Source organism: Pleurodeles waltl, chromosome 10 (assembly GCF_031143425.1).
Source record: "Pleurodeles waltl isolate 20211129_DDA chromosome 10, aPleWal1.hap1.20221129, whole genome shotgun sequence".
Classification (NCBI taxonomy): Eukaryota; Metazoa; Chordata; class Amphibia; order Caudata; family Salamandridae; genus Pleurodeles; species Pleurodeles waltl.
Genome location: NC_090449.1, coordinates 1,008,235,487 through 1,008,252,329, shown reverse-complemented (window position 1 = coordinate 1,008,252,329; position 16,843 = coordinate 1,008,235,487). Strand labels below are relative to the sequence as shown.

Sequence of the window (16,843 nt, the reverse complement as noted above, 5' to 3'; positions counted from 1 at the left end):
TTGTAAAGAAGTATCAGAGCCCAAGGTATTTAATGGAAAGCCATTACTGTTTGCACCACCCACAGCCCCAGACAGCACTGCCAAATGCCAGTGCTATGGATAACTACTAACTATCATACGCCAAAAATACGATCATTACGACAACTCCATCTCACCCAATAAAAATATCAGGCTCAGAGAATGGGCTGGGTGACCTGATACATATAAATATATGCATATATATATTTGCATATATATATATATATATATATTACATTGGTTCATTATGTAATGTTGCTGATGTGCTCTGTTAAACAAATATAGGCAGACAGCACCACCATGTGGTGGACTATCAAAAATAAGTGCTTGTGTCAAGAAATAAGTGCCAGTGCTGAGCACAGGCAAACACACCACAATTTAAGCACTGCTATAAGGGATGCAGGAGAGTAGCATAGTAGCACTTTTGGTCATGCTGTTGAATTTACAATGAAGCATTCATGGGCATTCAGGATAATTTGCAGGGAGCATGTCTGAATACTCCCCACATTGTAGATTTATACAGATTCACAATAAGTCCAATAACCATATGGAAGGTCATTAGGACCCTTTCAGACAACTCACCAGGTCAGCAGAGGCTATGGCCCCCACTCACATGGCACTGAACTGCATGTCATAATTAGAGATCCTCGCCCGCCAGGTGGGGATCTTTAAAGCCTTCACTGCAACCACATGTGCAGCTGTTGCAGTTAAGCTATGACTTTTGTTGAACAGGCACCTGGTTGTTTCCCAATGCTCAGTAAAGTGTTTTAATTTCCAGAATGAACCCCCTGAAGCAAGTGCTTGTTCCTGGAAAACAATATCCTAAGGGTTGTGGCGCTCAGACTGTTTTTTCCCTAAGCATCACAGTCTTCAATTGATTTCTATGCCTGTGAGTGCCATACTTTAAATGGAGGTTTGGGGCAGGGATCTTTGTCGACAGTCACCACTTCCAAAATATGGCAGGGTGACTGTCACTATGATCCGCCAGCCTAATGGTGGACGAGATGTCCGGTCAAGGGTGTGTGACAGCGGAGCCAATAGGCACAAACCAGGTCCTTACCTCACCTTTAAATGGGGCGGGGGAACAGTAGGTTTTGATGGGGCAGAAAAATGCTGAATTATGGCAGCTCTCCCATTCCGTCAAATCTGGAATTACTCCCCGTAATGCGTCATTTTAAAAGTTGGAGTACGTACAAGCAATATCATTGCAAAAACTTGGGATGTCATTCTCTACTGAGTTAAGTCTCCTTAAAGTAAGATATCAAATCTCTGTGAGGAACTCAATAATTGTATGTCTATGAGTTGACTGAGCATCTGTGTGTTCTGTAAAGTACAGCTCATGGGGGTGGTATGCAAAACACAGCGAAAATTTGCTGTGCTCGGTCTACCAGAAACCCTTTGCACTACCCAATAAAGGACTGTATAGTATATAGATATATATATCCTGAAATATTTATTATTCAAATGGGACACACATGCGCGTGCGCTGGAACACAGGAAACCTATTTCATAGATAATGGAAAAACGTTTTTTTATGCCTTTTGTAGGGAACTGAAACATAAAATACACAGTGATTCAGATGATAAATCAGAGATAGAGTATCAGAAACATTGTACGTAGCGCACAGATTCAGCTTATCACGTTGATGCTCCACACATTATGGGACTATGAATAGCTTTCTATGCCATGAAACCAGCAATGAGGCAAAAATCAGTTCAAACTTCGGGCATTTGCGTTATATGTTTATATTTTAGTTGTCACTGCAATCTCAACACTGGAACTATTACAAATTAATCTTTACCGCACAATAAACGCAGCCTGCTCTCACCTGCTGAGCCGGGTACACATGTTCCTGCATGAATTGCTTCACCTGAAGCAGGACCCTTTCACCTTTCTTACTTAGAAGAAAGAGGTTAACCGCTGGACTGGGCTGTGGTTCTGTGGCAGTCAATGCTCTGAAATATGAAACACTCTTTTAGGTGATGAAAAAATCTATTTGTCTATTTATAAATGGAAAAGATAATATGTAAGTGGCCAGAAAGCTGTGAGGGCCTGTTCAGGAAAACAATTTGCAAAAATTGCTCTTTGTTTTTGGAGATTAGTTTGAATCTCCAAGAACAACATTTTAATAGAGTAACCTTTGACTGCCGTCTCGTATTGAAAATACTAACCATGAAGCTTCCATCTACTAGCTGAGGCGAGAAGCATACTTGGCACCTAAACATGTGTTTAAACAAGCATTGGCAAAGCCAATATGTCTCGTTTATACAAGGGCTATTGGCCTTGCCAGCGTGTTTTAGCCACGTTGTACATCAGCGTGGCTGCTGTTCAGCATGGCGTAGAGGACAGTCGCGTGGAGTGTTGTAGAGTGGAATGGGGAAAAGTGCAGTAGAGTGTTGTAGTGGGGAGTGGTAGAGTGTGTTATGTACTGGAATAGCATAGTGTGGAGTCGCGCAGAGTGGCATAGAGTACAGTGGACTGATGTAGAGTGCATTGGCGTAGAGTGTTGTAGAGTATACTGGCATAGAGTACAGTGGCATTGAGTGTAGTTGCACTGAATTCAGCGGCATACAATGCAGCGTCGTAGAAATTAGTGGCTTAGATTAGAGTGGTGCATAGTGCAGTGGGGCCGTCTGGAGTGGCATGGAGTAGAGTGGTGCAGAGTAGAGTGCAGTGGCATAGAGTAATGCGGAGTGGAGTGGCACAGAGTTCAACAATGTAGAGGACAGTAGCTCATAGTAGTCTTGAGTGGCATAGAGTGCAGTGGCATAGAGTGGTGCAGAGTAGAGTAGCAGAGAGTGGTGCAGAGTAGAGTATAGTGCGGTAGAGTGCAGTGGCATAGAGTGTAGTGGTACAGAGTGGAGTTGTGCAGAGTAGAGTGACATACAGCTCGTGAAGGAGAGTGCACTGTTGCAGAGTAGAGTGTCAGAGTAGAGCGGTGTAGAGTGGCATAGAGTACAGTGGCGTACAGTGATGCAGAGTAGAGTGCATTGGTGTAGAGTGCAGTGGTAAAGAGCAGAGTGGCTTACAGTGGAGTGGCGCAAAGTGGAGTACAGCGGCGTAGAGTGCAGTGACAGAGTGCAGTTGTGTAGAATGCATTGGCGTAGAGTGCAGTGGTTAAGAGTAGAGTGGCATAAAGTACAGTAGAATACAGTGGAGTGATGTGGAGTAGAGTGCAGTGGTGAAGAGTAGATTCTTTCAGAGTAGAGTGAAGTGTAGAGTAGGGTGGTGCAGGATAGAGTGCAGTGGCATAGAGTGCAGTGGAGTAGATTAGAGTGGCATACAGCTGAAATGTGTAGAGTGCAGGGGCACAGAGCTGTTACATAGTAAAGTGCATTGAGGTAGAGTGTATTGGCATAGAGTGCAGTAGCGTAGAGGGCAGTGCTGCAGAGTGGCATGGAGTACAATGGTGTAAAGTGGAGTTATGCAGAGTAGGCTGGTGTGGCTTAGACTTGAGTGGTGTAGAGTGCAGTGACAAAGAATGCATAGGTGTAGGATAGAGAGCCAAACAGTGCATTGGCAAAGGTCGGTACAGGGTACATTAGAGAGGTTTATAGTGAAGTGTAGAGTGCAGTGGCGTAGGGAGGACTGGTGCAATGGCGTAGAGTGGTGTAAAGTGTAGTGGTGCATAGTAGAGTGCAGTGGTGTAGAGTGGTGCATAGTAGAGTGGAGTGGCATACAGTGGAGTATTCACTGTGTGGTAGCACACTGCCATTCCAGACAACACATTTTCGACTGAAATGACCATTACATTTGAACAGACATACTAATAAACCTATACAGTGCACAGACGAAAATGTGTGGAAATTGCATCATCTGGTGTAATGATTTGTTTTGATCATATTAAAGTATTTGTTTCCAACACACTTCAGAAATAACAAAAAATGTACTTAATTTGTGTTCTTAATTCTGATATATTCTAAAATGTTGTTGTGTGCTAAAAAAACCTCTTTCCTACACCTAGTATCCAGCAAGATTGTCACATAAATCCTCTCACTTTGAAGTCAGAGAAAGAAAAGTAAACAAGTGCCCTCAGAAAACAGTGCCCAACATGCTTGTAGAAAGTTCATTTTTGTATGGATCCACTGAATAGCCGTCTAATTTCAGTTTCTTCGACTTCAAAGTGGCATTTGGCACCTGGCAAGCTCATTAGAATAATGAAGCGTAGACCAAAGCTTTTGAAACTAGGGTATTAACAGGTGTACCAACTTTCCTCAGGCAGCTAATTTCCTTTACAGGTGCCAGGGGACCCTCTTCTATTGTTCTGAAATCACAGCATTTTAATAAACACATTGCAAAGTACTGGAGTTTTTATTGACTGTGTGACATTGAATAATCTAATCCTGGCTACCTGATTGTAAAAAGTCCGGGACTCAATGGCCACATCACAAGCTAACTGTAATCAGAGGAAGTATTGATCAAATACTGTAAGAATTCAAGCAATAACAACTGTGTACGTTACCCAAGAGAGGAAAACAAATGCATGATGACTGAAAGAAGAAAGGTAACACAACGTAGAAAACCAGGGCAAGAAATATAAAGGTGATTAAGGAACAAAATGTATTTGATAGGACTGCATAACATATGCAAATAAATTTACAGTTTGCCAGAAGCGTATGAGCAGACTGAAATAGAGTTTCCACAGTTAGGGCTTTTGGTCTCTTAGAATGTCTTCTACCAGTCAGAGATCATGAACCATCGGTTTGTAGATGAGCAAGAGGACATATTCCCTTACTCTCTGCACAAAAATTTTATGTGCACAAGTTCAAAGAAATGTAGAAGTGGCCACTCCTCTGTCCACCACCAGATACATGCGAATTCTTCACAAATCTTGCTGTGCAACAACTTCTAATCGTTAATCTCAAGTAGAATTACCAAAACGTCATATGTTTTATTGCACTATCATCCAGTACTTGCTCCAGCTAGCCATGTTATTACAAAATATATATCAGATTCTTTGTGCAAAAACAAAACAAAATGGTAGACCTCAATATCCCTCGGAATTCCCTCCCTCTCTGACCAAACAAGTCCAGCCCACAGAGGATCTAATAAAAATACCACTTTACCCTCCTCCCCCCCTTTTCAAGGTGCAGCACTGGCACATTTTGGACAGGTGGTGATGAAGTAGTTTTTTACAAAGTGCAACAATTACACTAACAATGTTGTCCTGTGACCTGGAACTACCAACCAGATACAGCAATCCTTTTACTGAAAAAAAATCTTAAAATCTTTATAAAACCTTTGGGGACTGCCTTCACCCCTTAAATGAAGGTGAAGGGAGTACCACAGTTTGGGTGCCAAAAAGGAGAAGTATGCCCACCTTTACAGGTTAAGCTTATTCAGGGAATAATGAACAGAAAAGCATTAGCAGACCGTAAAGGCCGGCACAAAGAGGAGATGTAAAATTTATCTGCTATCATTTCAGAAACTACCTTATTGTAGGCCCAATGTGACATGCACACAATTTTGAATTGAATTATATTATCAAAAGGTATACAGTGCAAAGTCTTCAATATAGGGACAGTGGGCTCATTATGCGTAACATATGAAATTTAGCGGCCCAATTGTGTACTCTCAGTAAACTGGCTATTGCCTCAATTGATAGCTGCAGGTATAGAGCTATAAAACAGTACAAGGGCGATAGAATGGTGGCTTGAACTACCTTTTTATGAGTCTTTTTGAGAATCATTTGGAGTACTTTAAACAGTATCCTCAAATATAAAAACAGGAAGCTGAACCCAACCTTATTTATTTGTTTATCCATAGTAAAATTGTTATTAATCATCACCCCCAAATTTCCAGTTTCTGATACTAGGTTTGGAGGGTCATTTAAATCAGCGGGCCACCAACTCGGTCCATTGGTGATAGTCATCTTTCCAAAACATAGCAACTTCGTCTTATCACCATTCAGCTTTAGAGCATTGACATACATCCCTTTCATCACCGAGATCAGACAATCATGCAAATTTAGGGCAGCTGTAGATTCATCCACCACCAAGACCACAACGTGGGTATCATCAGCATATGACATAAGTGATAGCCTAAATTTTTATCAATGAAGCTAAGGGAGAGACACGGACCCTAAACAGAGTGGGGCTCAAAATAGAACCTTGGGGTACCCCACACAATAACGGTCTTTCATTAGAAGAAAAGTTTGCAATTAATACCCCCAGAGAATGACTTCATAGGAATGAAGAGAGCCACTCTAGGGGTTTACCTTGCACGCCTACCATCTGTAGTCTTTAGCGCAGGACACTATGTGAGAACGTATCAATCACAGCACTAAGGCCCAACAAGATCACGGCTGCACTACAACCTCCATCTAATAACATCTCGATGTCATCCAAAACTGACACCAGAGTGGTCTCAATACAGTGGAGTGGTCTGAAATCCATGTGTGTTTTATCGAGCACATTATTGACCTCTGAATGCTTCTTCCAATTTCTATCAATATCTCTTTCTAATATCTTTGCAACAAAAGGTACTCGGGAGATAGGCCTTTAGTTCGACAGTTCAAGCAGGCCTGCTGATTGTTTGTTTAAAATTGGGAGAATACAAGCATTCCTCCACTGACTGTCAAGGGCAGACTACTGAACTGACTACACATGTGTAATGATAGGTGCCAGAAACTGCACCGCCAGCAAAAGGTGGGGCATGGGTCTAATGGATCCACCAGGAAAGCCGCCCTCCAGGACCATATCAGCACCATTGCACACTACACCAAAGAGCTCTTTGCCGTAGTCAAAGAGTTTGCCAAACCCCAATCGGGAGCGGCAAACATCCCTCCATCTCAGGACCTCTGTGGTAGACTAGCCACCTTCCTCCACCAAAAAAAGCAAAGACATGTACGATAGTTTCGGACCCCAAGACCCTCCGAGCCCACCAACAACCCTCCAGCTGGGACCCTCCGAACCTTCAAAGATCCTGCACTGATGGACCACCCTCACCATAAACGAGACCCGGTCCATCATGAGCGGCATCAACTCCAGAGCACCTACTGACAACTGTCCTCACCATATCTTCAACAAAGCCAACAACCCCATCGCACCCGGGCTCCGTCACACTCTCAACTGTTACATGGAGACAGCTACCTTCCCCAAGGACTGGAAGCACCCGTGCCTGAAAAAACCCATAGCCGACCCCCTGGACCTCAAAAACTACAGTCCCATCTCTCTGCTGCCTTTCCAAGCCAAGGTCATTGAAAAGGCCATCAACGCACAGTTCTGCAAACACATGGAGGCCAACAACATCCTGGACATCTCCCAATCAGGTTTCAGGAGCAACCATTGCACGGAGCCCACCCTCCTCGCCGCCACAGATGACATCGTCTCGCTCCTCGACCGCAGCCAAACAGCAGCCCTCATCCTACTGGACCTATCAGCCATCTTCAACACGGTCTTGCATCACACCCTCTGCTCCAGACTCCATACAGCTGGCATCAGCGGAAAGGCCCTACCATGGATATGCTCCTTCCTGACCGACAGATCACAGACAGTCAGAACTCCCACCTTACCTGTCTGAACCTATGGAGATCAACTGCAGAGTTCCAAAGGGCTCCTACCTGAGACCCACACTCTTCAACATTTACATGGCCCGCTCGCATCCATCGTCAGGAACCACGGACTGAAGATTGTCTCCAATGCCGACAACACCCAGCTGATCATCTCACTGACCAAAAACCCCACAATGGCCAAGAAGAATTGGGGATGGAAGCTGTCGCCGCCTGGATGAGGGAGAACTGCCTCAAACTCAATGCTGACAAGACTGAGATCCTCATCCTTGGAACTTGCACATCAGCCTGGGAGGACTCCTGGTGGCCTGCTACCCTCGGCATCCCCTACCCCAACAAACCATGGACACAACTTCGGCTTCATCCTGGATTCATCGCTCACCATGACCCACCAAGTCAACGCAGTCACATGCTCCTGTTTTTACATTCTCCGACTTCTCCTGACGATCTTCAAATGGGTCCCAAACGACTGCTGTAAAACCGTAACCCACGCCCTGGTCGCCAGCAGACTCGACATTGGTAGCGCCCTCTATGCCAGCACCACCTAGAAGAACCTGAAGAAAGTACAGCACATCCAAAACTCCTCTGCCAGACTCATCCTGGACATCCCCCACCGCGAACACATCACCAAACACCTAAGAGACCTCCACTGGCTTCCTGTCGAGAAAAGGATCAACTTCAAACTCCTCGTCCACGCATTCAAGGCTATCCACGACCAAGGACCCACCTACCTCAACCACTGCATCACCTTCTACTCCCCCACCAGACCTCTCGGCTCAATGGGCACTAGCCACCATACCTCGCATACGGAAGACCTCGACCGGAGGAAGATCCTTCACCTACCTCGCTGCAAAGAGCTGGAACACCTTGCCTTTTCACCTCAGGCAGTCACCATCATTGCCTCAATTCAGGAAGGACCTTAAGACCTGGCTCTTCGACTGAATCACAGAGGACCGACCTCCTCAGCGCCCTAAGACCCTTACGGGTGAGTGGCTGCGCTCTATAAATCCAATTTGATTTGATTTGAATGGGGAACTCAACCTTATTGCTAGTATTAAGGCTTTTACCGTATTATCTTCTAGTGGTTCCAAGCATATCAACATCAAGTGTGGCATAGCAGCCATCCAGGAATGACTTAGTACCAATGCTTTCATTGGTAAAGTTTTGCATAATATTGCTTATGGCATCATGAAAGGGCGCCAAAAAAAGGATTAACAAAGCTCTGTAGAAGCCCCAACCCCCCTTTAAGAGAAGGAGGAAAAACCAAAATCTTTCAATACTTGGAAGACTTTTTGGTCAGTCGAAGTTCTCAGCCTCTAAGATTTTGTTAAAGTAATGTACTTGCCAGCCTACAGAGTTTTTATTGTTTAAAACTTTTTAATTTAGATTTGTAGATCTTTACACCTTCCTCTGCATATCCAGTGTGCCACTTACGTTCAAATATCTCACATCGCTTTTTTACAGTAATCAGTTTTGAGGAATACCAAGGAGGAGAAGGGTGCTTCCGTTCTTGTGAATAATGCAAAAGACAGAGTAAATCTATTATTCCTCATTTTAACAGATGGCGTAATGCAAAATGACATGAACAGGGTTTGAACAAAAATTATAGTAAACTTGCCACTGTTTTAGGGATTTACAAAATGGGAAAGTGAACAAAAGTGAACAAATGCAAGTTGCTTCACTTTCGAAATACAAAATATAGCACAACCTCGAAGGCTTAATCTGGTTATTCAATTTTGTGTTGTGCTAGCCAGAAACAGTGACACCATCTTGCTCCGTTCTAGCCCAGGTTCAAAGGTTTTGAGGGAGTAGTGGTAAGACGACAGGTCAGCCAAGGAGGATCCAAAGGCTAGATGAAAAGTCCACTTAGAGAAGCGTGGCACCATGGTTCGCCATCAATGTGTTTAACATGAGGAAAGAGGTAGATGCTGGATTTGCCGGTCCCCAAGGTGATGAGATGGGTGTTTGCCTACATCCGCTGGCTCGCCCTTCTGTGGTGCAGTAGTGGTACAGAGGTGGTGCCGCAGTAGTGGTTCTTTCCCCCATGCGTATAAATCTGGCTGCCACTTTGGGGCCAAACACATTTTACATTGTGAATCTATGGGATATTTGGTTGGAGCAAAAAATATTTTTTTTCAACCCTCTCTTGTTACTGAAACAACAATGATGATAATATTTCTCCAGTGCAACCTTTACATATAATGTTCATATCTGGACAGACGCATTTCATACGGCACAAGTACCCTTGTAGAATCTCCTGGAATAGTAGTGTACATTCACTACATGATCCCTTATTTATTGTCTTGCATAGTGTGGACTGCATAGCTTAATTGCATCTCAGTACTTGTATGAAGAAAAGCTTTAAAAGAAGCAAGATGGAAGGTCAGCAGAGACTGAACAAAGCCAGTCTCATCTGTTCTTGCGTTTGTTGTCAGTGATCACTCAATCAATCAATCAAACCAAACTTGTAGAGTGTGGATTATCACCCATAGGGTCTCAAAGCACTGTGGTGCCTAGTGTCCAAAGTGTCTGGTGTGGTGTGTAGGTCGTAATTATTTGTTTTGCAGCTATGATGGGGGCAGATGCATCTCAGAACCTGAAGATTCTGGTCTTGATGGGTAGCAAGCGTAGAGTTCTGTACTACATAACCTACTTGTAGAGCAGAGTTTCTTGGTCGGGATCCACTGGTGGATCGTGAACTGACTTTTGGTGGGTCATGAAAGTCCAAGCAATAAAAAATGCCTTAAAATTCTGTATTTATCTTTTGATATTTGCTATACTTAAATCACAGAGGTCATATGTCAGGCTATGTCTTCTGACAAATTGCTGCTTATTTTTTTAACATGGAGACTGGTGTTTACAAACTCCTCTCACTTTCCAGTCAAAGAAAACAAAATATGTGACAATCTTGCCGGGGTACAAAGAATGTGAAAGGAAAGGCTGTTAATAACTATAAATGATCTGTACACAATCAGCAGTTTGGAAAGCAAACATGAAGCACATTTTTTTGTAACTCCGAAGAGTGATGAAAGCACATATCTTAACAGGATCAAAACAAATCGGGCACATTTTCTTGGTGATGGACACATTATAAGTATTAATTGCCACACTTTATCATTTGTGTGCCATTTAGTTTTATATAGTGTTATCAACGAAACTGTAAGTCTGTGAATATTTAGTGGCCATTTCAATGAAAAATATGCTGTCTATATAACAGTACGCTACTATATAATACTTTAGTTACCTTAAAACATTGCCTGCTGCATGTCCATTAAATGTTGGTGAGTTGTGAAAGTTTGTCATGCAAAAAAGTGGGTTTTGGTTCTAAAAACCTTTGGGAAGCACTGATGTAGAGTATTTGTAGAGCAGAGTTGTGCTGGGCAGGTTCTGATGCATAGCGCCTCTATATCTATCAAAAGACTTCAAGATATACATTGCACTAGTACTTTGCACACAATTGCTTTGGAGAACACAAGCGGAATGATCCACGTTGCACTGGGGTTGCACAGCATCTGGCTACTCTGACAACTGAAATACATCAACAGGGTGGAGGAAGGTGCTTTCTTGAGGCCAAGAATCAGTGCAAGCATGCAAAACTTTATGTATGTAACAAAGGTGCAAACTGTTGTCCTTAAGCTAAAGGTATGTACCTGCAAAATCTCAACTGGACATACTGCTACAACAACAAAGGTAAAGCAACAATAAAAACTCCAACGATTTCAATTAATATGTAATGTTTTGGGGTCTGAAATAGTCAGTGATCAGTAAGAAGCATCCCTTTTATGGGGTCTATTTTGTGGCTGTGACATTCCCAGGCACATGTAAACACATCAGGGGACACCATCATGCAAACTACACTCAACAGCATACTTCACTTTCAGGACTTTTTGTGAATGTACATTTTGTTTATCTTTATATCAACACAGGCACATCTGTGTTTTCCAACATTACTATTCTGTGTATCAGTGAAACAATATGCACCATCCTTACTTTTTTGCTAGTCGTAACCCATGTTCTGCTATCGGCTTCACTACTTCTCCAAACCTGTATGCATTCTCCTGGCTCGCATTTCCCAGCAGAAATCGACCATATATTCCCTGAATTTGGAAATAAAATAAAAACAATTTGAGAATATGATTCATTTTATGAATTCATGCTCTACATTTTTTAATGTGTCATGCAGAAAGAGTTTAAAGAGAATGGAAAAATGTTTCATCAAGACAACTGAGTAACTACAGAGCTGCGGTCAAGATGTAGAGGACTCTAATCATAGCCTATTTCCACAGCTCATGCCAAAATCTAGTTGTTTAAGGGACACGTGCTTCAAAAACAATAAATCACTAACCATTTTTGATAAAACCAAGTCCTCTCACTGCTAATGACAGTAGGGTTATTGTTCGGTTTCATACAACAGAAGATCAAATATAGCCTTAGAGCCCGCCGTAGCGGGCTATACCATCCATTAAAGGCCCGCTCAGGCGTTAAAGGCCTGAGCCGAAGATGTGGGCCTTTAACAAGGGAGCGGGACTTTAAATGCCGGTATAGCCCAGCTAAAAGGCTATTAGAACATTCTGCCGCTAGAGGGCAGAATGTTCTAATAATTACAACAAAGTCCTCACAGAGCCCAAGGGGAATGAAATCCACTCGGGCTCAGTGAGGCCTTTGTTCACAGCCAGTGCTGTGAACAAAGAACATTGGAACATTGACGCTTGGGCTTTTACTGGCCAGTAAAAGCCCAGTGCACTCCATTGCGTCCAATGGAGCTTCCAACATTCTATTGTTCTAATATAGCCTTAGAGCCCCCTGTAGCGGGCTATACGGGCAATTAAAGGCCCGCTCCAGCATTAAAGGCCCTAGTCAAAGGCTAGCAACATTCCAATGTTCTAATAAAGGATAAAGGATCTGAAAGCATGGTTAAATGCCTTGGTACAGTTTACTTGGACTAACGATCATTTGAATCCATCCTTACATGTCTACAACACATATTTATTCTGTGCGCCTATTGTTTGAAGATAGACTAGGTATACAAAATACAATTGTATTGGTTAATTTAAATTTCCATTGATTGTGTATGGCATTGTTCATTGGTTTGAATGGGGTAACTCACAAGGATGACAAATTCCCTGAAACTGAAAACAGATTTTCAAAGCAAAGAGTGTGAAAAATATTTCACAAGAAGCCCTGTCCTGATGTATCGCTAATTGGCATTGTTCGTATTATTCTGTGCTTTGTGGGTCCTTGGTTTCATATTTATCTTGAAAGGTATGATCATCCATTGTGTTTGTGCAAGATTTGTGTTTTCTAATTTATCAATAGTTACCATAATAGTAAATATTCCTATTACAAGGTATTAATTTTGGTTCTATCATGGCTGTAAAAATTTGCTTGGATCCTGCACTGGTTTAAAAAACTTAATATTTTAATTTATTTAAAGGGGACCAGATCCTTAACAGGAAAATATATTTAGTTCTTAAAAGTGTACATAGTTTCATGACTGAGCCTAGAAAGAAGGAATCAGATACTTACCTGGAAAATACCGGCCGTCTTAAAGAGGGCAAGAGCAAGATGAAAGTTCCAGTCATTTAACTGCACAGGAACTCCTCTGCGGTGGAAATAAATTGATATCAAGTCTTCAAGTGGTGGAATCACTGCATAGAGAAAAAAAGATTAGCATTTCCATGCTACAAGTATTGTATATTTTAAATGTGTTTTATTGATTGTACAGATTGTAACAATCAAAGATGTATCTTAAAGTGTTCTTAATCATAGATCACCATTGATATTATAATCACTACATATTAACAACTTATGTTACAATTTCTCCATGGTGGCTCGGCAGTACAGTGGAAGAGGGCTGCTAGCAAATCTAGGTACGGTTGATCCATAACAGATTAACAGGATATCCATCACATGTCTAAATTCACATATTTACATTCATTGTATCTAAACGACTACCCTATTGCGATGTTAAAAATCTGGCATCGATCAGCCTTCCATGGACCAAATCTAGACATGCTAATTGAGCACTACATAGCATTTATGTGATTACATAGTAATACATGGAAACCTGCAAACCATAAATAAAAGCTCACCTCTATTTCCTTTTTACAGTTGACTTGTGATGCCTCTGCACAACAAGTTACTTACCTTTGGTAACAATTGATCTAATAGAGACATCTTCTAGTTGCAGATTCCTTACCTTAGAATTTCCCCAGGTGTAAGACTGGATCCATAGGTTTTTCTTCAATCAGTACCCTTGTGTGCCATTAATTGACTCCGTGTGCGTCGTTGGTGTCGTGTTCGCCATGATGATGTGGTGGTTGAATATGGGCACCACCCCAGTTCACTGACGTCAGTTTCCTTCCACAACTTTTCACACCAGTAGCGCAGAGCCATGAAGAACACAGAGAATAGTGTGCCAGAACTAGGGCCCTGAAAAGGAAGTCCCTGTCCCTAGAAATAAGTTCACAGAGCAGGGAGGATGGGCGGGGCGGTAAGGAATCTGCAAATATAATATGTCTTTACCAGATAATTCATTACAAAGGTAAGTAACTTGCTCATCTGATAGAGACTTCTAGTTGCAGATTCCTTACCTCAGAATAGACACCCAGGCAATACCATCCTCGGTGCTGGGCTGCGGACCAAGATCAGACCAAAAAGTACTGCAGGACAGAACGGCCAAAGTAGCCCTCTCTGAGGAGCTGACTGCCCAGACAGTGTTGCTTTGTGAACGCCCACGTTTCTATCTGGCAAATGTGCAGGACCGTAACTCTGTGGTTGCAGCAGTAGCTCTGGTGAAATGGGCACGCAAATACTCAGGGGGTTACTTCTTTGCCAAAGCGTAGCATATCTTGATGCAGAGGACAACCCACCGAAAGATGGTCCGCTTCTGCACCGCCCATCCTTTCTTCACACCTACAAAGAGTTGATTGCCCGCCCAAAAATCCTTTATACAATTGAGGTAGAACATCAATGCTCTTTGTGGATCTAGATGGTGGAGTCTCTCCTCCTCATGAGAAGGATGTGGGGATGTGTAAAAAGTAGGCAAAGTGATGGATTGGCCTACATGAAAGGGCGTGGCCATTTTAGAGAGGGAAAAGGCCCTGTTACGAAGCACCACTTAGTCAGGACGGACAGATAAAAATGGTGGCTTTGAAGAAAGCTTGTAGCTCGCTCACACTGCGGGCAGAGCTGATGGCAATAAGGAAAGCAGTTTTCAATGTGAGGAGCCGCAAAGGACAATTATGTAGTGGCTCAAAAGGAGCACACATAAGGAATGCAAGTAAGAGGTTTAAGTCCAACTGGGGCATTATGAATGGCTTAGGTGGAAACATGTGGGTGAGTCCCTTAAGAAACCTCTCAATAATGGGAGATTAGAACATGGAGGGTTGATCTGGCAGTTTGCGGAATGCGGAGGTGGCAGACAGGTAACCTTTAAGGGTGACCAAAGCAGAGCACTGCTGGGCAAGAAAGAGGATGTGCAATAGAACCTCAGAAAGAGATGCAGAAAGAGGATCAGCAGACTTGTTGGAACACCATGCCACAAATTTGTTCCAATGACAGGTGTATACCACTTTGCTGGAGGGACGTCAGGCTGCCAAGATAACATTGCAGACTTTGGACAGAAGGTGCAAAGCTGTCAACTGCCGCCGCACAATCGCCATGCAAGGAGGCAGAGAATGGAGAGGCTCGGGTGGAGAACAGTCCCCTGCTGCTGTGATAGAAGATTCTCTCGAAGGGTCAGTCTGATAAGAGGATCGATGGTCATGCTTAGAAGCTCAGGATACCATACTCTTCGTGCCCAGTCCGGAGCCACAATGATTACTTGGGGTCGTTCTTGATCTTCTTTAGAAATTTGGGCAGAAGTGGTATTGGCGGCAAGACGTAAACGAGGTCTGACTTTCACTCAAGGTGAAAAGCATCACCGAGCGAGTGCAGCCTAGGAAACACCAACGCACAAAACAGCTGACATTGCACTTCTCTGTGGAGGCGAACAGATCTAACCAAGGCCCTCCCCACTACCGAAAGAGACCCTGCTCCCCCTCCGGATGGAGATGCCATTCGTGACTGGCCATGCATCGACGGCTGAGTTTGTGTGCTGTGGCACACAGAGAGCCCACCAGATGTTGAACCACCAGAGATATGCCTTGTTTTTCCAGCCATGTCCAGAGGTGCAGAGCCACTACACAAAGGGTGAACGTCCCCAAACTGCCCTGCTTGTTGCAGTACCACATGACAGTGGTGTTGTCTGTAAACACCTGCACCACTTTTCCTTGGAGAGAGGGAAGGAATGCTTTCAATGCAAGCCTGATTGCCCTGAGCACCAGAAGATTGAGGAGGAGCCCAAACTCCACCAGAGACCAGAGTCCTCTGATCTCTGACTCCCCCATATGGCTGCCCCATCTCAGAAGTGAAGCATCTGTAACTACTGTGAATTCTGGTTGGGGATGGGAGATGGATCTTCCCCTGACCCAATCACGATTCCAAAGCCACCACTGCAAATCTTGTGCAGTTCCCTCTGAGATCTGGACCATGTCTGAGAGATTCCCCTGATACTGCAGCCACTGGAATTTCAGGTCCCACTGCAGAGCCCACATATGCAGTCTGGCATGAGTTACCAGTAGGATGCGGCTAAGCCATGAGGCCCAGCAGCCTCAGAGTAATACTCATCGACATCCAGGATAGAGGCTGAAACATCAGTACGATAGCCTGAATGTCCTGGACTCGCTTTTGGGAAGGATAGGCCCGAAACTGCACTGTGTCCAGAACAGCTCTGATGAAAGGGAGCATCTGAGAGGGAGTCAGGTGTGACTTCAGCATGTTTATGGTGAACCCCAGTGAGTGCAGGCGGTTCGCCGTAGTCTGAAGGTGGAAGAGGACAGTCTGGGGAGAGCTAGTTTTTAATAGCCAGTGCAGATGAGCTGCGACCACCGCCATCACTTTGGTGAACACCCGAGGGGTGCTGCTAAGGTCAAAGGGTAGCATGGTAAACTGAAAGTGCTTGTGAATTACCACGAACTGCAAGTAACGTCTGTGGGCAGGCAGGGCAGGAATGTGGATGTAGGCATCCTGCAAGACCAATGCTACCATTGAGTCTCCAGGGTCCAGGGCAGACTTGAGCCACAGTGAGCATTTTGAACTTCTCCTTCTGAGGAAGAGATTGAGGGACCAGAGGTCTAGGATAGGGAGAAGGCCCTTGTCCTTTTTGGGTACCAGAAAGTAGCGGGTACAACAACCACAGTCTACTTCTGGCACAGAGACCCTCTCTATAGCTCCCTTGGCCAAGTGAGCCGTAGCTTCCTCACGGAAAAGTGC

At 43.8% G+C, this 16,843-nt stretch overlaps 1 protein-coding gene across 1 annotated transcript in view; it reads right to left on the bottom strand.

Annotated features, from left to right (window-relative positions):
• ACAD11 (acyl-CoA dehydrogenase family member 11) overlaps positions 1-16,843 on the bottom strand; it is a 269,487-nt gene that overhangs the window by 138,296 nt on the left and 114,348 nt on the right. The window contains exons 7-9 of the mRNA XM_069211890.1: positions 13,055-13,176; positions 11,519-11,625; positions 1,847-1,973 (exon numbers count right to left, since the gene is read on the bottom strand). Of these exons, the coding sequence (XP_069067991.1) occupies positions 1,847-1,973; positions 11,519-11,625; positions 13,055-13,176 (356 nt within the window). The remainder of the gene's footprint in view (positions 1-1,846; positions 1,974-11,518; positions 11,626-13,054; positions 13,177-16,843) is intronic.